Source organism: Coprinopsis cinerea, assembly GCF_000182895.1.
Source record: "Coprinopsis cinerea okayama7#130 chromosome 3 map unlocalized cont3.3, whole genome shotgun sequence".
In the NCBI taxonomy this organism is placed as follows: Eukaryota; Fungi; Basidiomycota; class Agaricomycetes; order Agaricales; family Psathyrellaceae; genus Coprinopsis; species Coprinopsis cinerea.
Genome location: NW_003307542.1, coordinates 2,433,583 through 2,455,512, shown reverse-complemented (window position 1 = coordinate 2,455,512; position 21,930 = coordinate 2,433,583). Strand labels below are relative to the sequence as shown.

Here is a 21,930-nt window from a genome sequence, read left to right as displayed (position 1 = left end):
ATTCAAGCACACACGCCTGCTTTCTTTCATCTGCATCGACCACTATACCCTATGCATACGGCAGCTCGTACAAACATGAATGGTTATCCAGAATAGCAACTACACCACGATGATCATCTATTGTAAGCCCATACGTGCACCACAAGTCAAGATCGTCTGGGACTTCCAACTGGTGCGTTGTGCACCCGTCTTCATGAAAAGTCGCCAGCTGCAAAACCGCTTTGTCCCCAACGTCGATCAGCATGATCGCCCCCCTCCCTGAATGGGCTAGTATGAGTAACTGCCATGTTGCGTCTGTTGGAACGACCAGTTCTCCTTGAATGCCGAGAGCATGGCGTGGTTTAAGATGCTGAGCCTTCGGTCTCGTCGACACTTTCCCTTCTGACCAACCTTCATCCACTTCGACGGTCCAAAACTTAACGTATATGGATTCACGTAGGCTGACTGTGTCTTCCTCTTCGTCGTCCTCATCCATGCTCTCCTCGTCCCTCAATGATCTGGTTCGTATCTGGTTGACAACCGCTTGGATCGAGAGCGCTGGCACACCGTAATGACATGCACTTGAGAGAGCCCCTAACGGGAATGGATCTCCCTCTCCACAGTCCCATTCGAATGTCCTGCGGTCTTTGAGGAGTTGGATTTTGTATGTTGACTGAGTCGAGTCGGATGTTTCATGGCCTGGCGCTGGTAGCACTGAAGGTTCATGGTCCGTACTGTTGAAGGACAGAATTGAGCCTGGGACACGGTAGACGTTAGATTGCCCATCTTCCTCGATGATGAAGAGGTCGTCTTTCACGGTCGTCGTTCCAGATTGATGGATTGTCGCGTTGGTCTACGGAGAACCCCTAGTTCAATATGGTCGAGATGAGTGGAATAAACGCGCTCACCCCAGGAATATCAGTCGCGATCAACTTGCGTCTCTTACTCTTGATCTCGTATACGAGAATATGCAAGCCGTCATTCCCATTCCCCGACTGAACAAGCACTCCGATAATCTCCTGCGTCCAGAAAGTGGCAAACGAATGCCACCCAAAGGGATACACTGCTTCTTTGAAGTCTACAGAGAGGGAAACATGTCCGTCCGACTGGTGGTGCAAACTAACGATGATAAGGTATTCGTCGTGTCCGAAATGGCTGAAGATATAGGCATCCAGTTGAGTAACCGGGCTCAAACGAAGGAGTAAGGAGGGCTTACGATTGTCTCGTCAACAACCCCATCGTGAAACAGCCAGGCTCGTCCCGTCCAGGGGTAACATCCAAGATCACCTCCGCAACGCTAATCGAAGGACATACTGTCTTCTCTTGTCCAGCATCCCAGCACGTTACAATCCCTGTCGTCCTCGAGTGCAACAGATACAGAGCCGTCCCGGGCACCTGGAATATGATGTCTTGCTTAGGGGCCTCCAGTCGGGCTTTGCGAGGGGTACCATAGAGCTTGGGCTTCGGCAGACGCCAGTTACGCATTCGACGAAGAGTTTGGTGCGCAATCCGTTTAAGCTCAGGTAGAGAGTAGGCCGAGAGGTCAGCATGGAAAGGACAGGCTAATGGTATGGATTGTCTTGTACGCCGGAGTGCGTAGATCCATACGGTCGGTTGGTCGAGCAATGCTCTGAGCCCTTTACATGTCTGAAGCGCCCGGAGATTATCAGACTTGGCTCGAAAAAAAGCGAATCAGAGAATCAGATACTGACCGCACAAAAAGCAAGTACATCGTCTAGTTCACAGTGTCCAAGAAGCTTGAGTAACACATCGTCGGGTAACTCATCGATCCCCAACGTCATAGTCAACGAGCAACATTGGCGGAGCAGAAAAGCTTGATTGAATTATAACAGCTTCCGGTGACAAGGTCCAGGCTCCATTTTTCGCGTACGAAAAAAATGAATTGCGTTGTGGATTATTACAATGCAGGACTAGCAATTACTATGCGTAAGGATAAGTGGGGGTGTACATCGAATAGCAATATGTAAAATAGATCATGAACAGGCATTACTTTTAGGACCTCTAGAAGTGAGCGCGGCCCTCCGACGAAGTGTTTAGTCGGAACCAAAGTATAGGGTACAAACGAATGGATGAACGTGAGGTGAACTGATTTAGTCCTTCTTCTCCTCCTTGTTCTCAGACTCGGACGACGAAGACGACGAGGACTCAGCAGCACGCTTCTCGTAGACCTTCTGGAAGAGACCAAGAGAGGCCTGCTGGGTCTCGCTGATCTTCTCCTTGATCTGCTCGGGGGTGACGGAAGGATCGCCGGCTTGACCCTTGGTGGCGAGCTCGCGCAACTCGACAAGAAGTTTGGAAACCTTCTCCTTCTCAGCGGCATCCAGTTGGTCCTTGAAGTCGTTCATGGCCTTCTCGGTATCGTGGCAGACAGAGTCGGCCTTGTTACCCTCTTCAATGAGAGCACGACGGGCCTTGTCAGCCTCAGCGTACTGCTCGGACTCGGCAACCATGCGCTCAATGTCTTTATCAGAGAGACCGGACGAAGAAGCAATGGTCATAGACTGGTCCTTGTTGGTGGCCTTGTCCTTGGCGGAGACGTTGACAATACCGTCGGCGTCGATGTCGAAGGTGATCTCAATTTGAGGGACACCCTTGGGGGCGGGAGGGATGCCGACGAGGTTGAAGTTGCCGAGGAGCTTGTTGTCACGGACGAGCTCACGCTCACCCTGGTAGATCTTGACTTCGATGGCGGTCTGGCCATCAGCAGCCGTGGAGAAGACCTGGGACTTCTTGGTGGGGATGGTGGTGTTGCGGTTGATGAGCTTGGTCATGATACCACCGAGGGTCTCAATACCGAGGGACAGAGGGGTGACGTCGAGGAGAAGAATGTCGGTGACGTTGCCAGCGAGGACACCACCTTGGATAGAAGCACCAATAGCAACAGCCTCATCAGGGTTGACGCCCTTGCTAGGCTCGCGGCCGAAGATGCTCTTAACGGTGTCGACGACCTTGGGCATACGGGTCATGCCACCAACCAAGATAACCTCGTTGACTTCGGAAGCCTTGACGCCAGCGTCGGAGAGGGCCTTCTTGCATGGGTCGAAAGTGCGCTTGACCAAGGGGTCGACCAATGCCTCAAACTGAGAGCGGTTAAGCTTGAGGTTGATGTGCTTGGGACCCGAAGCATCAGCCGTAATGAAGGGCAAGTTGATCTCGGTTTGTTGAGTGGAGGACAACTCGATCTTGGCCTTCTCCGCAGCTTCACGGACACGCTGGATGGCCATTCGGTCACCCTTGAGGTCAAGGCCGCTCTCCTTCTGGAACTCGGCGAGGATGTGCTCGACGAGGACAACGTCGAAGTCCTCACCACCAAGATGTGTGTCACCGTTGGTGGACTTGACCTCGAAGACGCCCTTCTGCATCTCCAAGATGGAAATATCGAAGGTACCACCACCGAGATCGTAGACGGCAATGACAGAGTTGTCGGCGCGGTCCAAGCCGTAGGCGAGGGCGGCGGCGGTAGGTTCGTTGATCACTCGAAGCACATCAAGACCGGCAATTTGACCCGCATCCTTGGTGGCTTGTCGCTGAGCGTCGTTGAAGTAGGCGGGGACGGTGACAACGGCATGGTTGACCTTCTTGTTGAGGTATTGCTCTGCGGTCTCCTTCATCTTGACGAGGACCATTGACGACAACTCTTCGGGAGTCTGATGTGTGACGTAAGTGGTGAGTAACCGCCCAAGCGCTCAACGACTTGGCTACTTACGAAGGTCTGTCGCTTGCCGCCGTTGTCGACCTCAATGGCGGGGTGACCGTCGGACTTCTTCACGATTTGGAAGGGCCTTGAAAAGAATGTAAATGACTAAGCGGAAGAGGGAGTAAAAAAATGCATACCAGTGCTTGGCGTCGTCCTGCACTTCCTTGTCACTGTATTGACGACCAACCAGACGCTTGAAAGCAAAGACAGTGTTCGCTGCGTTAACAACAGCCTGTCGCTTCGCTGGCAGACCAACCAGTCGCTCGCCGTGCTTGGTGAAAGCAACAACTGAGGGCGTTGTTCGGGCACCCTCAGCGTTTTCAATGACGCGCGATGACTGGCCTTCCATGACGGCAACACAAGAGTTTGTCGTTCCCAAGTCAATACCAACGACGGGGCCTGGTAGAGAGCATTGGTTAGACTTCAATTATATGGTAGAAAGCCGCAAAATGACACATACCGTTGACCTTGGAGTTCATGTTGCGGGCGATCATGGTACGTGGCAAGGCCTATGGGAACAAGTCAGTAATCTGGGCGCCTGTCGTGGTAGGGAACGCTACTGACGGCATAGTGGCCAGTCCTCGAGACCGACGAGCGCAATGAACTACGAGCAGCGGCGAACATTGTTTTTGGAGGAAGAAGAAGATGAAGGAAAGGGATGAAGAGACTTCAAAATTTTTGGTTCCGTAAAGTACTCCGCTGTCTCGCTTATAACGGCAACGCCCGAATTTTCGAGAATGAGTACACGTGACCGTCGTACTTGACTAGTCTCGCTGGTGACCCGTGATTGGCTACTGATCCCATCAAATCACCACACTCAGGGTCCCTCCACCAATGCTGGGCAGTCCCAGGCTCAGGGTTTGCAGCGTTGTATCCTAGACGACTAAGCGAGCATGAAAAAGATCCTCTCACTCCTCGTGGGCACACCCTCCCGGAATTCCGAATTTTGGCGCCCTTGCTGGATGTAGTCGCCGAAAATAGCGCCCGTCGTTCCCCGCGCCGGTACAACTAAAGCCGATTCCGGGAATCAATATACTCCTGCTGCCCTTTAATCGTAGCCGGAAGACATTCACAACGGTTCATTTCCTACCACTTCCTTCTCGCCCCCAACCATGTCTGAACAGCAGCAACCAAAGAAGATTGGCGGCGAATATGGCGAGATTCGCGCCAATATCGATATTGACAGTCTGAACAGGTATTTGGACCAGAACACGTCAATCAAAACCCCTGTCGCCGTGAAGCAGTTCAAGGTATGTTGGCCAGTTGTTCATGTTTTCTCTGTTACTAACTTGGATACCCAGTTTGGACAGGTAACATACTTGTGCGCGTTACTCTGAGCTGCACTGACTCTGTTGTAGTCGAACCCCACCTACTTCTTGACCGCTGCCGAGTGCGTAAACGCCTGCATCGGCCTCCACCTCATTCCGACTAACCATTGCACCCAGTGGAGTGAAATTCGTGCTTCGCAAGAAACCCGCCGGCCAACTTCTTTCGCCCACCGCTCACCAAGTTGAACGTGAATACCAGATCCTGGCTGCCCTCCACAAACACAACCTCAAGCCCACGACTCCAACGGAGAAGAAAGTGCCGGTCCCTGAACCTATCATCCTCTGCGAGGATTCCTCAGTTGTGGGCACTCCCTTCTATATCATGGAGTTCTTGGATGGGCGTATCTTCACCGACGTGCGGATGCTTGAGGTTTCGCCAAAGGACCGCAGGGAGTGGTATGTCCGGCTATATCATGTTCGGTTACGCGGGTGAATTGACATGCAAACCACCCGAAGCTGGCTCTCTGCCGTCGGTGCCCTTGCCGCTCTGGGCTCCGTCGATCCCAAAGAAGTCGGCCTCGAAAAGTTTGGCCCCTCATCCGACTACTTCCCTCGCCAAATCAAATCCCTTTCTCGCGTGTCAAGCGCACAAGCAGAGGCAGTCGACATCGATACCGGACGAAAGGTTGGAAACATCCCATTCTACGACGAGTTGGTTGCATGGTACCGCGCCAACCTCCCTGACGAAAAGAAACTCGGTCTCCGTATTGTCCATGGAGACTATAAACTGGATAACCTCATCTTCCATCCTACCGAGAACTATGTCATTGGGATCTTGGACTGGGAGCTTTGCACCCTTGGTAGCCCTGTAAGATCAGCACTTCCGACGTCTCCTGGCCTGACACTGATACTCGAGCTTCCTAGCTCGCGGATCTGGGTAACCTTACCCAACCATGGGCCATCGACCTGAAGAACCTCTCCGATGCTCCAGGTTTCCTTCGAGGATTTAAGAACACCACCGTTGACGTTCCTATTCCTCTTGAAGATCTTGAGCGTGAATACTGCAGACTCCTCAAGCAGCCATACCCCATTGTGGAAATGGTGTTCGTCCGCAGTTGGATGTTGTTCAGGGTGGGTGAAACAAATGTCTTTCTGTTGCCAAAACAGTCGGATCTAACTCGGTTCTCCTAAAGCTGGCCGTCATCTCGCAAGGAATTGCAGCTCGCTACGCCCGTCGACAAGCGAGCTCGGAACATGCTCATATCCATGCTACATTGTTCCCCATCGTCGGAAAGCTGGCGCGGCTCGTGTTGGAGGACGAGGGTATCACTCTTACACCCAAGGCCAAGTTCTAGCGAAGAACCGCGGCGGTCTATCTATTACAAGGATATACCATTACATTTAAGCATACCAGGTATTCGAAATAGAGGCAAAATCGGGATTCTAGATAACATGAGATATAATTTTACGAGTCCGAAGGTTTCTCGTGATGACCATGGAAAGGCATGAACTTGGACTTGAGCTTCGCGCGACGGCTTTGCCTGGGCTCCTCCTTACTGGACGACTCTGGTTGCTGGTTCTCCTTCGTCGCGAAGAACCCTGACTTGGACCTGTCTGGATTGACGGTGAAGAAGTTTATGACAACCGACCACAGGTTGTTCCCGCTGAAGGCATGGTCCCGTTCTCCTCCCAACAAAGTCCTATCAGCGAACTCGGCAAGTTGTCTGGCCTCTTCCGTATCTCGTCGGGCAACGATGCTGCTAGGAGGTGGCATTTCGCCTTCGTCCAACGCCCATGCACAACTCCACCCAGGGGTCGAAAGCAGGAACGCCTTGAAATCCTCTTCCTCCTTCTCACTACTATCCCCAGTACTCGTCCCTTTGCCCTTCTCTTTCAGCTCCCTATCCCTCATGCTCTTCTTAATCTTAGACATCCTCTTAATCGTATCCTGCTTCGCTCTCTCCAAATTCCTCCTGCGATGTTTCTCAATTTGCTTATACGTGTGCGCAAACTTCTTGTCGTACGCCTTCTGGGAATCGAGGTATCGTCGAACTGCGAGTTCCGATATGCGACCTAGGATTTCATCTGGTATCTGCATCGCTTCGAGCTCGGAGGCAGGTTCGAGAGGTCGGATTATGCCTTCGGTGGAAACGCGCTCTCTGACCATGCCGCATTCCCAGGATTGGGGGTTCTGTGAAGGCGAGTTAGCTGATGTCCGCGTTTGTGAAGTTGAACGAACCTTGATGGATTGGTAGAAAGAAACCTCGCCAGCATATCGCTCGCCTGGGGGAGGAGGCGAACGTGATCTGGAAAAACTGAACCTGGGACCAGCAACGTCGCTCGCAGTCGTTTCCCCACGGGAAGGCTGTGGGCCTGTTGCTTCAGCGATAGGTTTGGGCTCTGACACCAAGTCCTGTTGGGACATGGTGGGAGGGCTCTCCACTTGGGGTTTAGTCTCGGGGCTCCCAGAATTCCTCGGCGAACCAAAGCCCAACCTCGCCGAGAGTGAACGCCGAAGGGATGGTCTCGCCGGGGAAAGCTCGTTTGTTGTATTAGAAGGGAGGAAGATGGCGGACATTCGTCGCTTCTTGGACACTGAAGCGTCGGCTTCGGCAGACAGCGACGCGCGGCGAGAACCTGAAGGTGTTACGGGGCTGTTGGTCTTGCTCCCGTCTGTTTTCTGAGAGAGGAAGGAATCTTTGGCAACTAATGGGGCAACCAGGGGCATTCCCGTTACCAGTTTCGCGAAATTAGCCATGGCTCTGAAACAGAACTTGGCCGGTGTGGTGAACGCGAAAAGGATGGGCAAGACGTGCGCGGTGTCTGAAGGAAGAATGTTAGAGATTGCCGCTACGAGTGCATCTAGGCAGCTTACCATCATACACCTGTAGATGGACCGAGGTTGGCTTCATCTCTTTGTACTTCCTCAGAGTAGGGTACAGATCGAGGCACCTTTCCTGCACGGGGAATTTGGCTGGGTCCGCCGCTCGATGGGCACTGCGATTAAACGATCGGTCAGAGTGTCACACCGACAAGGCAGGAGCACGAACGTGTAGATGATTTCATCCCGAAGCACTTCCTTGTCGCTCGCAATGAAGAACAGTGGGGGCAGGTCGCCTAGGTATGACATCGCTGAGCTGACCAGTGGATGCACCAAGAGCGAATTGCGGGTATAGAAGTGGAACTGGCTTTCGATTTCCACGGTTTCGTTGTCTAATTCGAACACCATCTTCTCGACGAGTTTCGTCTGTTCTTCCGGAACTGCGGTTGTGGTGCCAACATCTACAGGAAGTCCTTCAATCCCAGACTTCTGGTCATGCGAAATTATGGTATCGGTGTGTCCAGCCGGGGTATCGTCTTTGTTGAATACCTGACGTAGGCGATGTCGAATCGAAGCATGAACGCGGTCGGAGATTTCTGGGGGTGGGGGAGGCCAGAGAGGACTTGGCTTATGAAACGACAACCCACAATCCGGTATCACGTCCTTCAGAAGAGTGAGCGACTGGATGTCCACGGCGAGGTCAAGACTTACCGTCTTCGTGTTGAGGTGTATGCTTGGGAACGAATGGGTGAGGTCACACCACGGAGAAATCAAGATGCCGCCAGCGGGGGCTGGGAGGCCAGTATCACGGATAACCTGAAGTAAAGCCAGTGACAAGCCGCCTCCTGCAGAATCTCCTGCGATGACGATATGGGCAGGGTCTACGGCTTGATGTTCAGCGCCAGTCGGAGGCCTAATCAAGTAGAGATCTGCAAGAAGTGTAAGCTGGGGTACTGGTACAACCAAGAGCAAACACACATGAAGCAAGGGCATCCTGAAGAGCACAGGGGAAAGGGTACTGAGGTGCTAGTCGATAGTTGATAGCTGTGTAGAGTCGTAAGTTGGCGGAAGGACAAGGATGTGGTAAGCCATGTACCAAAAACGCGACCGTTGATCTTCCTGGCAAGCCTTTGGATGCTGTATCGCTCTTGGTCGACGCTCCCAAAGTAATAGCCGCCTATTCCGGAATGTTAGCGCCCTCATTAATCTGTGGCGCTGAACCACTCATACCTCCATGCAAGTACAGAATGCAACGCATAGCATCCATATCTTTGGCATACGTTCCTTCTTCATTCGCAGTCGAGTATTTCTCGCCGCGCTGTTTGAAACGGCGTTTGGCTTCTCTCCAATCCTTCTTGGCTGCAATCCATTGGGCGTCCACGCTGCGCATTTAGGAACAACAGAGTCAGTTTCAATCATCCTTGATGCAATTCAAGACTCACCCGTCGATCCCTCTCACTTGCCACCATTTGACCCCACCGACGACCCTCCGGCAGACATCTTCTCCGCCAAGCGCGCTGATTAGATAGGAAGCGGCTTCATCGCAACACGACATTGGCACAGTGGTACGGAAGACGTGTACCCATGGTGGTGACGGTGTACGGGTGTTTGAGAACGCTATTCAAGCCCTAGCTCAGTACAGTTGAGTGCCACCTGGATTGGAAGCTAACCTTGCAGGTCTTCTACAGTATGCCTTGTGGAATATTCAGGGACAACTTAACAAACGATCCGAAGCACGGGTTCTACGTACCAGCTTGCGGCATTGAGGAATGCCTGGGTGCGGTTAAGTACAAGGGCGGAACTGAAGCACATTCTCGGGGACGTACTTTAACAATTGTGAATGCTTCGTCGTATAGAATATCGTCCTTGCGCAGCTTTGGGCTGTTCTCGTCGCCATCCTTTCCGGGTCGGTCGAGGTAGTGCTTGGCTAAAACCTCGAGCAGGACGGGTCCGACCTTGAATCCGACTTCTGTGGTGAGTCTGTTGCCGAGTACCATTGTCGCTGAAGCATTCAACAAGGCGAAGACAAGTGGGGCGCGAAGAATAAAAATGAAATGCACACAAACCGTGTCTCAAATGAAGCGCAAGGCATGCCGTTCACCCGGGTCGACAGAGATGGCGGTGCCAATGAAAGCCTCGCGGTTGTTTGTCATGGCGTTGACGTTGACCGTTGGCCGGAACCACGACAGACCACGACCTCCGCCACTCGCCATCGTGTTGGAATATCAATAGCATATCGTCCACGACCGCACTCAGAGCTTGTCATATCGATTCCGTCGTGCGCGGCGCGTTCACGACTGCTGATCGCTCCCACCCCTTGGAAGCTGGAACCGCCTTCGAACACGCCCTTTTGGTTCAGCCGCATTTCCGTGTATTCCCCGACTAACCGAGGCTTCTGGACATCCCTTCATATCGACGGTCCTACCGGATAGACTCCCCTCTGCCTCCTCTCTCTTGTTCGGCCGTGAATCTGGGGTATGAATGGCAACTTGCGACTTGTATATGGGGTTTTACCCGACGATAGCCCTGCCTTGGTGGTTCCTTGCACAAAGGCACCGCAAATAGAATCCTATAAATAACAGCACTATCGCCTGCCGACCGGTGTTCTCTGGCCTCGTGAGGCGTTAGAGTTGTCTTCTCAAAGAGAGAACTTGATGGGAAAGCTCTTGCAGCATGGGGTGGCTTCTTTCGGATCGAGGATTCAAGCATCCCCTGACTAGCAGCTCTTATGCACGATGAGACTATCTTGCTTCTTCGGAGCGAAGATAACTCAGCCCTTCATTTGTGCGGCCGGATTTTTCAACCAACCGTCTCTTCCTGGCCTTCTTGTTTTCCCGTACAATCTTATCCATATCTACCTCGATTGATGCGTTCCGGGCCTTGAACTTCCTGCAGGTGGTCCGATGCCTTTAAAAGCCCTTCTCTAATTCTTTGCTACTCATCCCGTCGTTCCTCTCCTTGGCTTTCCTATCCCAGAACATCATGTTGTCGTCGCTTCTCGTAGCCTTCGCTCTCGGGATCACATCAGCGTTTTCCGCGGTACCCCCAAGAAGGTACGCTGTCCACAACGTTCCACATTTTTGAGAATGGGGTTGCTCAACAAAGCTTAACCTCTCAGAACGTGTGGAACACACATCTCAGAGGAGCAAATTGCCGCCGCCGAATCGCACTTTGCTACCCACCGTGTTGCACCCAGTGACTTTTCAACCCAGGCTACCACTATCAATGTAGGTTTGACTTCCACCACGCCATTGACACGACTCCAACGCTGGTTTTGCAGGTCTACTTCCATGTCATCAGCCAGGACGCTTCTACCTCCGGGGGCTCCGTGACGTTAGTTCACTTTCACCATAGTGCAGCTTTACCGGAGACTGAGCATTCTCTCGTAGCGACGCCCAGATTGCCAACCAAATCAGGGTGTTGAACGACGCATACGCTAGAGCAGGAATCAACTGGGTGCTCGCCAACACCACTCGAACCACCAGCGTAGACTGGTTCCAACGTGTCGCCCCCAACACCGCGCAGCAACAGGCCATGAAGACTACTCTCCGAACTGGCAGCTCACGCGACTTGAACGTCTACACCGTTGGGTTCGTCATGGCTACTCGTTGCTACGTGTATTCATGCAGACTTACTCCACCTCTTTGAATACAGTTTCCGAGCAGGCTCCGGCAGTGGGCTGCTTGGATATGCCACATTCCCCCAGGAATTTGCCGGTAAACCGTCAGATGACGGTGTTGTTATCCTCCATTCCTCTCTCCCTGGTGGAACCTCTGCTCCATACAACCTTGGTCACGTAGGTTTCTTCCGCATCATCTGCTCATTTTCTTACGTTTCTAATCATCTCTGGTTAGACTTTGACCCACGAAGTCGGCCACTGGCTTGGCCTTTACCACACCTTCCAAGGTGGCTGCTTCGGAAGCGGCGACTACGTCGATGACACCCCTCCTGAGGCCAGCCCTGCTTATGGCTGCCCACGAGGACGTGACAGCTGCGCTGGCGGTGGAGTCGACCCCATCAGTAAGTTTCCCTTTCCTATTGGACATGTTGTATAGTCTGACCAGTGGATCAACAGACAACTACATGGACTACAGCGACGATGCTTGCATGACCGAATTAACTCCGGGTCAAATCGAACGAATCCGTGCACAGATTGCTACTTACCGCGGTATTGGTCTCTAAGGGACTATGGACGATTCGAGTTCACGATTTTGTACAATAGCACTTTCAATTCTTCCCAGTTCCACAATTGCTCTGCTTGTTACTATTTATGGCGTGATGTGATACTTCTGAATGAGGGATTCGACATCCTTAGTTTGGAAGAGCTCAAGGAATGACGCGACCAGCTCGGATGGCTTTGGCAGCCTCGCTCTGCGCCTCGTCACGCAAGTAGCGACCATAGATTACATCGAGATGTTCCCGATCCTGTAATACGCGTCAGCTAGGGGTTCACTCGGAAATTAGTAGGGCTTCCACATACGCTAGAAGTCTGGACCACCGACGGCCTGCTCTCAATCAACTTGGCATACTCCTCCCACTTTGGTCCAACGTCCTTCCTATCAAAGCCCCGATGCTCCCTCAGAATATAGTCCCTCGCAATCCAAGGCGCAACAGCCACATCAACCAGGCTAAACGTTTCACCAAGGAAGAACGGGCCCCTGATTTGCTCACTAAACTTGCGGAGAGAATCAACCACTTCATCGCGCCCTTCTTTGACTTTCTCGGGTGTCTGGGCTTGCAAGAGGCGATGTGAGGCGGGGACATAGGTCTTGGAGAGGTGATCTATCCAGATTCGGGCGTGTGCCTTTTCGACAGGGTCATCTGGGAGGAGTTTGGTGTGGTTTGGGAAGGCGTCCTCAAGGAATTCACACAGGATGAGGGACTCGTACAATGCCCTTCCCTTGTATGCGAGTGCCGGAACGAGGCCTTTGGGGTTGATTGCTGCCACGAAGTTCAATTCCGATGATCATGCAGAGAACACAGTGCGCGACTTACCGAGGAACTCTGGTTCCTTCTTGTAAGGATTGACTTCTTTGTACTGATAAGGAACTTTCTTCTCTTCCAAAGCAATCCAAGTTCGCTGAACGAATGGGCAGAACTACTCGGTGGGAGTCGGTCAGATAGGAGATAGGTGTATGTATTATCAGTGATTCGGGGACTTACCCATCCAGCATAAAAGACCAACTCTTGAGGGGCTTGGTGCGCTTCTACCAAGGCGGCAGCAGCGCCAGTAGCAACGGGATGAATTTGAGCGTCAGGAATAGCCATGGTTCTTCAAAATGAGAGCAAGTGAGTTGGGCTGAAGAGCCCCTATCGGCATATATACAGCCAGAATTGCGTCATAAGCAACTGATGCTTGTCTTGGTACCTCTTTACTAATACCCGTAGATTAGTACCACCCCACCACGAGGTCGAGCAACCACCAACTCCAGTGAGATGACTAACTGGGACGAAAATAAAGGCACAATATTCACAAAAGCTAGCAGAAATGGTGTTTACACAGCAGGAAGAACTAGCACGGTTCCCAACTCCGTCCCGGTGTCATGATCAATACCATCTTCACCCTCATCTCCCTGAATAGGGATGCGATACCGTCGGTCTCTCCTCAGATCAACAACCTTCACCGGTTCCCCAACGAACCCATCATGGCCCTGCGTATCCTCCGAAGCGCTGGTCTGAATCGCCTTACGTCTATCCAGAACCCTTATCCGAGGAACCCTCACATAGCCACATTCCAGTGGGATGATCGACCACGTTATCCTTTCCTCGGATCCAGGAAGCAGAACAGGCACTCTGGCAGCTCGCACACCCGAAACCACAAATCCATCCCCAGAGTCAGGGTCAAGTTGGACGGTAACATTCGCCGAACGATGAGGGTGGTTGTTCCGCACGATGATCGTCATAGGCATCGGCTTGTGGAGGACTCCCGTAGGCTCGATGTCCATCAGTGCTACGAGTTCGTCCATGGGCGGCTGAAGAATGGGCAACAAAGTGGTCGTAGTCGAAAGCTTTCCGTGGCTTCCATCGGGGAGTATTCTTAGAACAAGAATTCAGTGATTTCGGAAGGCGCGAGTGTAGAGAGGACCTTACCTTCTCCAAGAAAGGATAAACTTCCCTGGGCTTGGAATAGGTTGATTCTCGGATACAAGGTCTGACTTAATCAGCGCGAGTCTGCAGGATATCGAGAACTCGTCCCCAGGAAGGTATTCTAAGAAGGCATTCAGGAACACGGTTAATAAGAGCGCACGTGGATTGCTTACCTCCCGGATACAAGTTGCAGTCTTCTATGTCTATCGAAGAGTCCAGGAGCTTGAACCGAGAGTTACTCTTCTATTGTCGAATCAGTACAATCCATGGAAGTGTCAGGAGAAACTCACATCAATCTCGACAGCGGCAGATTCAACGAAAATACCCCAAGGGCCGGTACAAATGCATTGCAAGCTGATGGATGCCTCGTGAGCACTAATGCCCTCCTCGTGGAATGTAGATAGATCCGCCAGAGCGGGCCATTCCTTCCGCGTTCTGGCATAGACAACATTATCGCTAATGTCGAATGGCGCAATGGTTGGAATGATGACTGTTCTCTGATGTGCCGTCTTGTCTAACGAAGTCGGCGAAGGAGGTTCTTCGCTTTCCTCTGCATCCTCTTCGTCAGATGACTCCTCGGAAAGGACAATTGCACTGGAAGTGACAGAAATATCCAGAGCGCGATCCCCGACGGCACCGGCACTGAACAGGTGAAGAATCTTTGACGCGGTCATGCCAGGCAAGAGTTTGCCTAGTTGGATATCTTTAATCAGCCCAGTGGAAACCTGGTCATCGATGGAGATAGAGTTGACTAAGGAGTTCGTCAGTTTGGGAACCGTGATTGCGTGTCTGAACGACATACCCGCATAGTCAATGTCGGATGGCTGCAATAGGATGTCAACTGTGACATCGAGCTCCTTCTCATCCCGGTTCGTAACTTGGATGTGAATCTCGTAATCTTCGTCCAGGTATGAAGGTGTGTGGTGAGATATCGAGACGTCAACGAGATGGGGTCGATGTTTAACACTGAATGGATGTCAGCCCATGTATCTCATTGACAGATTAGTACGCACATGGCGAATGAGAACTCTTGACGGTTGACGGGAATGAACCTGGGCGGGTCCAGTGAACGCAACCATCGAGGTTGTATCCGCGAGCTGGTCCTAGACATGTTCAAAGACAACGGCATCTGGATTTTCCATTTATTCTGTTCAAGGTTCAACAACACTTTCTCAACCTATACCAGTGTCAGTTTGATAGGCGGCCTAAGAGTAGGGTAACATACCGTCAACCTCGAAGGCCGCTCGGCAGACACCGTCCCCGTAAACACGACCGTGCTGCCAGGTCCCCATCGCAAATGACCAGAAACCTCTGAAGGAGTCTCGTCGCCGACTTTGATGTTGCCAAGGTCAACCCGCGTTGGCCGCGTTACCACTTCTTCCGAATCATCGTGTCGAACGACCAAAGGCTCATTCAATCCTAGGAAGTGTACTTCCATAGACGTTATGGGTAGGGACGAAACAACGACACGGGGAGGGGCAGACAACGATAGCTGAAAGGCAGCTGGCTGTGATACATGAACCTCAGTGTCCCAGAATGCAACGCTGGTTTCGACTTTTCGAGCATCAGCTCTCAGAACACAGGCAAATGTAACCGGTGCTCACATATAGGCAAAGTGTCTTCAAAGTCGTACACGAGCACCTCATCGTCGGATGTTGGAACGGTGCTTTGCAGAACAGCGAGTAGATCCTCCTGAAGAGACGTCGGCTCATCATCCTCAGCCGGTTCTACGAGGCAAGGTCATTAAACGGATAAGCTAAGGATGCGACTCCCTTACCATGGCCCATCATCTCGAGAAGCAGTTTGATGCTCAGGTTCACATCGGGCATCTGCTGTGCACAGTGGTACCATTTGGCGAGGAGGGGCCTGAGCATCAGGTACCAGCCTTCTTTCCTATACGTCTTGGCGATGCGTTCCAGGAACCTACCACAGCCGTGAAATCAGAGTCGAATTCGCGTAGAGTAGCGAAAAGTCTCACCGGATGGCCATGTCGTACTTCCCGGACAGGGCATAAATCTCCGCGATCCGGTAGGCAATCAGCATAGTCAGACGGCCTGGAGATTGACCCTGTGATGGCGGGTTATACCTCTTGAACATTTCATATGCTTTGGTGTATAGCTAACAGGGTCTGAGAATGGCAATACGACAGCACACGCGGCGCACTTACCTCCAGTACAAGCGACAAGTGATCGACCTTTTTCTCGTTTGCGAATCCAGGTGAAATGGTGATCGGTTGGTTGTTGTTCTGCACGGGAATCAGCTCAGGTGAATCTCGACTTTAGGCAAGGCAAGAATGTACCTCCGCCTCGACAGCAGCCAAGAACCGTTCACGCCGCATGTCCGTAGCTTTCGCAGCCATATAATAGTAATACCCCGAATGCTGCAGGGCATGGCTGGGGTTGATACCAAGTGATCGTAGAGCGTCCAACTCGGCGACACCCATAGCAGCACGCGTCGCGGCGGTGGCTGGGTTAGGTGGTGCGACAGGTTTGTGGACTGGGATAAGGAGTCCAGATCGAGTACCCTGGTCAATCAACTCGGCCAATATCCGATACCTGGCGGACAACTCAGGGACACTATGGCGCTGCGAGGAATCGGGAAACGTACTGCCGTGCAACCCAGCCCCAGAACTCGAAGGTCTCTTCACCAATCCCCCAACCTCTCGAAAGGTCATTGAATTGTCGTATGTGGGTATTGTGATGCGCAAGAGCTAGAGCGTGCTCATTGTTGTAGAGGTACAGTTTGACGATCTGTACAAAGGGAGTTCAATGAAACGTCGCGGGTGGGAGGAAATGATGACCACCTTGATGTTGATACAGTCAGCCAGTACTTTGGCTTCTGCCCATCGCTTTGTTCGCGGGGGCAAAATGGCAGTCGAGCCGAACATGATGATCAAGGCGCTATACGCATCTTGATAATGTCTGTAGGCCTCATGAGGAGAAGTAGAGAGTTGATTGCGGGTCTGATGCCTTACTTGAGGGCGACTTCATCTTCACCGCGGAATTCAGCGAAGCACGCCATCTTGTACTCGTATCGAACTGTCCATCCTTCTGGCCGGAGCGGTCGAGCGACGTTAGGATTTGCGAGGGCAATGGCAGGGTTGGTGTACGTGGTCGCTTGTGAATGTCGATTGCGCTTCCTTCGTACTCGTTTCGAGTGGGCCGTGTAGTATTCCAATGCGGGTTCATAAAGAGCTTGTTGGAGACTATGCGATCATCAGTTCGCGTACGGTCATTCAGGGACATACACCGCACCTCTTGACAAAGTCGCCCAATTCACTTGGGCTAACCGGGCTCAAGACGAACAACGCTGCTCGAGAATCCAATCCACTTTGCCGCCGAATAAAAGCAAGCCGTGCGTCCAACTTTGGATCGTCTATGAGTAACCTTTGGCATTAAATGTGTTTGCTCCCCATAACCACGAGATCTCGAAGGGACATACCCAGTAGACGCCGGCTCGCCATGAGAACGACGGTGAGTTTCACTCCACGTTCGTTAGTTCCCCTCTTGCGTTGTGCAATCTCGGCAGCCAATTCAGCATCTCTGCGTCTCTCCTCTTCAGCCCTCTCCCGTTCGAGTTCAGGACCGTCTTCCGGACTTCGAAGTATAGGCGGAGGTAACTCGAATATCCTCATAAACATTACCAAAACGGAAGGCACGAGAGTTGTATGTTTCCGTATCCAAATCGGCGCTATCAAGCCATCCGGATACAGAGGCGACGAAGGCGTCAAGGGCGAAAGTGGCGAATGTGCATTCGAGTACTGTGGGTCGTCGGGTGGAACCAGTTTGCGTGGTGGGAAGCGCACGTCCTTGTCTACGAGTATGACTTGGAAGGTCTTGGACTTGTCGGATTGCCAGATGGCTACCTTGCGTTGGTTTGTGAGGGCTTCGCGGAGACGGATGGCGAGGACTTGGAAGGGATCTGGTTTGGACGCGTTGCCTTCTGCGTCTGGAGGCGGTGGCGGTGGGACGTCGAGACCGGCGACGAACATGACTGGTGCGAGTTGCACCAGCAGTTCTGGTGGATACGAGTTCATCGTGGACCGGCGACCTCTACGACGAGGATAGAGTTCCAAGTGCTGATTAGACTCGCCGACATCAGCACTCTGCTTGCCATCAGCGCCGGCGCCAAACAACGCGGTCTTGTTCTAATTTTATCTCTTTCGTTCACTGAACTCGTTGCTACTGGCGAGTAAATCGGTTCGCGCTGGACGCTACTTGGAAACGCCTCGAGGCTCCAGACAATGACTTCACATCCACTCTTGTTCTTCTGTGGCGGCCTTATACTTGACATAGATTAAGGTTTACCTCGTGGTGGTTTATAAAGCGCCCAAGTGCCTACAAGACTGTGCTAAGTTGAAGCCCACAGTTGCTCTGGAAGCCATATAAGCTCGAACTCGAACACCCGACCGCTCCCCAGGCTACTCTACTCTACCCTTCTCAACCGCCTAATACCTTTCTCTATTCTCCCCCGACAATCATCTGGAATGATGCCCAAGCACATCTCGCAGGCTCTCGCTATTCTCGTTATCCTTGGTGGGTCGCTCACGTCACAACCAATGCCCTCCATCTCTCAACACCCTCTAGTCTCCTCTGTTAATGCACTTGCCATTGGTGACGTTGGAGCTGTCCACGCTGCTCCTGAAATTCTCGCTCGAGAAGTGGTTCGTTCGATTCACATTATCAGAGGTCCAACGTCAACTAATCATCTGATCTTATAGAGCAATCCCAACTCGACGTTTTACGGCTCTGTTAATAGTGGTCCTGTGGTTGGCTTTGACGCCCGGTCGGCTGCGCGAAGCAATGCCCCTGCGTCTGTCGCCGCTGTTGTGTCCGCCGCCTTGCTTATGACCATGATTTAATCCACACTAAGACTCCTCAGACCCCTTATGCCCCCTCTTTGTAGCATAGTACCACTGTATCAATAGCATTCCTGGCCTTCCTGTCAATGTTCTGGATGACGCCCGTTTGGATAGGGGTCTGAGTCCAGAAAAAGCAATATTACGTAATCGATCAACAAGACCCGGGCGTCCTGCTTAATTGGTGCCCACTGACTGCTTTGCCAGAACCTTCATCTTGCAACTGCTCTTTCCCTAGTTCAAGAATGGCTTTGATTGAGGTAGGTACACCTCTGCTATAGGACGCGAGAACAGAACTCTGATCATGATATCTGTGTTGCAGGTGATTGCTAACGACCGTCTCGGGCGAAAAGGTTAATTGCAGTTCAATATCTGGAGTCCATGTTGCTGACGATCAGGATTGCCCTGTTCTTTCTCTATTCGCCGACTCTCGTTGCGCCACTCCTATGATCTTCCGAAATCCAACAGTTCGCGTTAAATGCAGCCCAGATGACACAGTAGGAGACTTGAAGAAGCTCATTGCCGCTCAGACTGGTACCGATCCCAGCAAGATCCAACTAAAGAAATGGTATGTCCGAGCACAAATCTTCTTGCCCTTTCATGAGATGCGCTTTACTTTCTCTTAATCCGATTGCTTTCGCTCCGTTTCTTCCAGCTATTCTCCCTTTCGCAATGCTGACTCAGACTGGCTCATCCTTGTTCTGAAACAGGTATACGATATACAAAGACCATATCACACTCGCAGACTATGAGATTAATGACGGAATGTCGCTTGAGATGTACTGAGCAGAGTGTAGTATTTAGTTGACGATAATCGAAATTGTGTTTGCGGTTGCTTGGCGGCGACAGCCCAAGTCGGGTGGAGTGACTCTTGGCAACGCCCAGATATCATCGATGGGGGACTTGCGATGGGCTGCAGTCTTGTGGATTGGCATTGGCATGGCCAGCGTCGGTCGCGCCAACGAAACCGGCTCCAGAATAGAGTACGTTCGCTTACAAAATGTCAACCACTTCCATACCGACTACTCCCAGATACTTCGATGACCCCTACCTCAGGTTTCGTCCAGACTTTGCTCGCTCACTCCCAGTTCAAATCCTCCTCACCGGCGTCGTCCTCACCCTCACCGCGGTCCTCTTCATCCATTTAATGTTCACGGCCCAGTACCATTGGCCACTCGCACCAGTCAACTATGTCCTCCAACTATCTGGCGTCACCACTCTCTTAATTTCTCTCATCGCCACCATTCATGTCGTCTTGTCCGCGACCATGGCTCAGAGCGAACGCTGGCCGTACATGCTGGACTATATTGCCGTCAATGTCCCCCCACCGCTTGAAACAGAACCCGACGTGAAGAAATGGAGTATGGCTGAACGAGCGACATGGCTTGTAATGAATGCCTCAACGTCTGGTCTTATCCAGGTGAGTGCTTCTTTCCAGCAATCTGGTCAATAAACTCATACGCCACTAGATCACCCATATTCAATTCTTGACTCTTCTATACCCTTCTCGGCTGGAAGGAAGACTCATTTTCATGCTGCTGGGTGCGAAAACACGTCTGCTGAGTGTGTCGATCATACTCACTCTTCATTACCAGGCCCACTCGCCATTGTCGCCGCCGTAATGCAACTCGTCCCAATAAGCACCAACGTCAACGTCAATATCATCGCCTCCGCAGTTCGCAATGTCTGCAACGCCACTTTGTCGTTATTATTCACCGTCGCCTTGTTCATTTGGGGCCTTCTCGTGAATCGAAAACAGGCGTGGAGAACCGACGGAGGAACCGCAGCGTTTGGCGCTGCTGCACTTACCCTCGCCATCGTCAGCACCGCGCTTAATTTCCTCTATGTTCACAAAGAAGATGAATTTGTCTGGTTGCCTGGCTTGATGTGGGCTGTGATACTTTGGCAGAGTTTCCTGGGATGGTGGTGGTGGGTTGGCGCGGGGAGTGGTGCAGGTCTTGCCTCTGCGGAGGATTTAGAGGACAGACTGGAACGTGAAGCCCAGCGCGAATCAAGAAGGAGGAGGGCTCGCGAGAAGAAACGGCAAAAGAAGGATAAAGCAAGGAGGGTTTGGAATGATGTAACGGGTGCACTCAGTCATGGCCATGCAACAGGCACTAATTCGCGCATCTCCGACGATATGAACTCCAACACTCGATCGAGAACGTCTGGACGACGGTCTTCCCGGACAGGAGGCGACGACGAAATGTCGGGACCCCCATCTCCAACACCCTCACTCACGCCCTCAGTGACGTCGACACTCTCCGCCACCTCCGCCGTCTCATACACCACCCTTCCAAGAGGTCTCCCGCGTTTCATACATCAGTGGTACGCCTCGCTTCGCCGCGAACATGTTGCCGCCGCACGACGTCAGGCTGCTGAACGAGTCGAACGAATCCGGGAACTCGAACGGAATGGAACACAGAGGGCTCCACGTGCAGGGTCTGGATGGGGGTTGGGGAGCTTTGGATGGATCATTGCTCCTGCTCATCCCTCGCCAGATTCTAGGGGAAGAGACAAATCGAGCCGAAGTAGGAGCCGTTCAATGTCCGTTTCGCGCGGTAGGCAGCATAATGAAGAAGACGTTGAGCTTGCCGAGTTGGGTAGGGCTGATAGTGCAAGTCAGAGCGGAGGGAGGGGAAGGAGGGCGCGGTCCACTTCGACGGACACTCGCGTTTCCCCTGACGGTGCTGAATCGGGAGATCAGCTCAGGCAAACCGACTCGAGCACGCCGTTACGCTCCCTTCGGGACAGGCGGAATTCGCTACGAATAACGATTCCGGATGTACCCTCAAGAACTGAAGTGACGACCGAAGCGACGACGACGCCTTCTTCAGCAACCTCCCCGCGAAACACCTCGACAGCAAGGCCGAATTCGATATGGTGGTGGGGACCATTGCGCAGATGGAGATTACAAGATTCGACGAGATACGCATGATCACCATCTTTTCTGCTCTAATTTATTTCAACACTCTTGGACATTTTTTCTTGCATGGTTTACCAAACATCATTGTTGTAATATGTGAGTATATTCATTCGTCGTCGGCCTCCATATCACCCCGAGCTCATCCCCTCACAGTAGTGCAATTAATACATACTTCGTACACCACTGAAATGCTGCTTTCAAAGCCTCCTGACCTTTCACGTCAGCGCAAGGCGTCATGCTTTACTGTTCAGACACGGTTCACGTCGTCGACAC

General features: G+C 52.2%; 10 protein-coding genes across 10 annotated transcripts; 5 read left to right on the top strand and 5 right to left on the bottom strand.

Annotated features, from left to right (window-relative positions):
* Positions 1-49: 49 nt before the first annotated feature.
* On the bottom strand, positions 50-1,781 carry CC1G_06895 (hypothetical protein; the record flags this gene model as incomplete). The annotated part of the gene is made up of 4 exons (XM_001830577.2): positions 50-832; positions 888-1,134; positions 1,196-1,626; positions 1,692-1,781. The coding sequence occupies 4 exons, from the start codon at positions 1,779-1,781 to the stop codon at positions 50-52; spliced, it is 1,551 nt and encodes a 516-aa protein (XP_001830629.2).
* A 309-nt stretch (positions 1,782-2,090) lies between these two features.
* CC1G_06894 (heat shock protein) lies at positions 2,091-4,321 on the bottom strand (the record flags this gene model as incomplete). Its single annotated transcript, XM_001830576.1, has 5 exons — positions 2,091-3,647; positions 3,707-3,782; positions 3,835-4,096; positions 4,158-4,206; positions 4,262-4,321. The coding sequence occupies 5 exons, from the start codon at positions 4,319-4,321 to the stop codon at positions 2,091-2,093; spliced, it is 2,004 nt and encodes a 667-aa protein (XP_001830628.1).
* A 488-nt stretch (positions 4,322-4,809) lies between these two features.
* CC1G_06893 (protein kinase subdomain-containing protein PKL/CAK/ACAD) lies at positions 4,810-6,320 on the top strand (the record flags this gene model as incomplete). Its single annotated transcript, XM_001830575.1, has 7 exons — positions 4,810-4,947; positions 4,999-5,007; positions 5,056-5,087; positions 5,143-5,421; positions 5,482-5,833; positions 5,890-6,096; positions 6,159-6,320. The coding sequence occupies 7 exons, from the start codon at positions 4,810-4,812 to the stop codon at positions 6,318-6,320; spliced, it is 1,179 nt and encodes a 392-aa protein (XP_001830627.1).
* A 110-nt stretch (positions 6,321-6,430) lies between these two features.
* On the bottom strand, positions 6,431-9,783 carry CC1G_06892 (lipase/esterase; the record flags this gene model as incomplete). Its single annotated transcript, XM_001830574.2, has 12 exons — positions 6,431-7,156; positions 7,205-7,788; positions 7,841-7,962; positions 8,016-8,449; positions 8,498-8,715; positions 8,765-8,830; positions 8,883-8,963; positions 9,017-9,168; positions 9,229-9,403; positions 9,457-9,479; positions 9,537-9,559; positions 9,613-9,783. 12 exons carry the CDS (start codon positions 9,781-9,783, stop codon positions 6,431-6,433), a joined length of 2,775 nt encoding a protein of 924 aa, XP_001830626.2.
* A 961-nt stretch (positions 9,784-10,744) lies between these two features.
* Positions 10,745-12,047, top strand: CC1G_06891 (metalloprotease). The gene is made up of 7 exons (XM_001830573.2): positions 10,745-10,839; positions 10,905-11,013; positions 11,067-11,119; positions 11,176-11,376; positions 11,441-11,582; positions 11,641-11,806; positions 11,862-12,047. Exons 1-7 carry the CDS (start codon positions 10,769-10,771, stop codon positions 11,966-11,968), a joined length of 849 nt encoding a protein of 282 aa, XP_001830625.1. The 5' UTR covers positions 10,745-10,768; the 3' UTR covers positions 11,969-12,047.
* On the bottom strand, positions 11,996-13,054 carry CC1G_06890 (hypothetical protein; the record flags this gene model as incomplete). The annotated part of the gene is made up of 4 exons (XM_001830572.2): positions 11,996-12,211; positions 12,267-12,727; positions 12,782-12,884; positions 12,950-13,054. The coding sequence occupies 4 exons, from the start codon at positions 13,052-13,054 to the stop codon at positions 12,113-12,115; spliced, it is 768 nt and encodes a 255-aa protein (XP_001830624.1). The 3' UTR covers positions 11,996-12,112.
* Positions 13,055-13,281: 227 nt separating this feature from the next.
* Positions 13,282-17,909, bottom strand: CC1G_06889 (glutathione transferase omega-1; the record flags this gene model as incomplete). The annotated part of the gene is made up of 17 exons (XM_001830571.1): positions 13,282-13,822; positions 13,877-13,994; positions 14,047-14,116; positions 14,164-14,624; positions 14,676-14,839; positions 14,887-15,050; positions 15,099-15,427; positions 15,478-15,600; positions 15,651-15,796; positions 15,852-15,991; positions 16,041-16,118; positions 16,173-16,428; positions 16,481-16,623; positions 16,677-16,794; positions 16,848-17,078; positions 17,128-17,248; positions 17,315-17,909. The coding sequence occupies 17 exons, from the start codon at positions 17,907-17,909 to the stop codon at positions 13,282-13,284; spliced, it is 3,798 nt and encodes a 1,265-aa protein (XP_001830623.1).
* Positions 17,910-18,244: 335 nt separating this feature from the next.
* CC1G_06888 (hypothetical protein) lies at positions 18,245-18,825 on the top strand. Its single transcript, XM_001830570.2, has 3 exons — positions 18,245-18,408; positions 18,460-18,536; positions 18,594-18,825. Exons 1-3 carry the CDS (start codon positions 18,360-18,362, stop codon positions 18,732-18,734), a joined length of 267 nt encoding a protein of 88 aa, XP_001830622.2. The 5' UTR covers positions 18,245-18,359; the 3' UTR covers positions 18,735-18,825.
* A 352-nt stretch (positions 18,826-19,177) lies between these two features.
* CC1G_06887 (hypothetical protein) lies at positions 19,178-19,517 on the top strand (the record flags this gene model as incomplete). The annotated part of the gene is made up of 2 exons (XM_001830569.2): positions 19,178-19,299; positions 19,442-19,517. The coding sequence occupies 2 exons, from the start codon at positions 19,178-19,180 to the stop codon at positions 19,515-19,517; spliced, it is 198 nt and encodes a 65-aa protein (XP_001830621.2).
* Positions 19,518-19,625: 108 nt separating this feature from the next.
* CC1G_06886 (hypothetical protein) lies at positions 19,626-21,669 on the top strand (the record flags this gene model as incomplete). Its single annotated transcript, XM_001830568.2, has 4 exons — positions 19,626-19,714; positions 19,764-20,151; positions 20,201-20,273; positions 20,327-21,669. The coding sequence occupies 4 exons, from the start codon at positions 19,626-19,628 to the stop codon at positions 21,667-21,669; spliced, it is 1,893 nt and encodes a 630-aa protein (XP_001830620.2).
* Positions 21,670-21,930: the final 261 nt, after the last annotated feature.

Excerpts from the sequence above, each read along its gene's own strand:
- CC1G_06888 (XM_001830570.2), top strand. The coding sequence starts at position 18,360 with ATGATGCCCAAGCACATCTCGCAGGCTCTCGCTATTCTCGTTATCCTT. Across the intron at positions 18,409-18,459 it reads CGCTATTCTCGTTATCCTTG|TCTCCTCTGTTAATGCACTT; the intron begins GTGGGTCGCTCA and ends AACACCCTCTAG. Across the intron at positions 18,537-18,593 it reads AAATTCTCGCTCGAGAAGTG|AGCAATCCCAACTCGACGTT; the intron begins GTTCGTTCGATT and ends CTGATCTTATAG.
- CC1G_06891 (XM_001830573.2), top strand. The coding sequence starts at position 10,769 with ATGTTGTCGTCGCTTCTCGTAGCCTTCGCTCTCGGGATCACATCAGCG. Across the intron at positions 11,014-11,066 it reads CCCAGGCTACCACTATCAAT|GTCTACTTCCATGTCATCAG; the intron begins GTAGGTTTGACT and ends CTGGTTTTGCAG. Across the intron at positions 11,807-11,861 it reads CGGTGGAGTCGACCCCATCA|ACAACTACATGGACTACAGC; the intron begins GTAAGTTTCCCT and ends GTGGATCAACAG.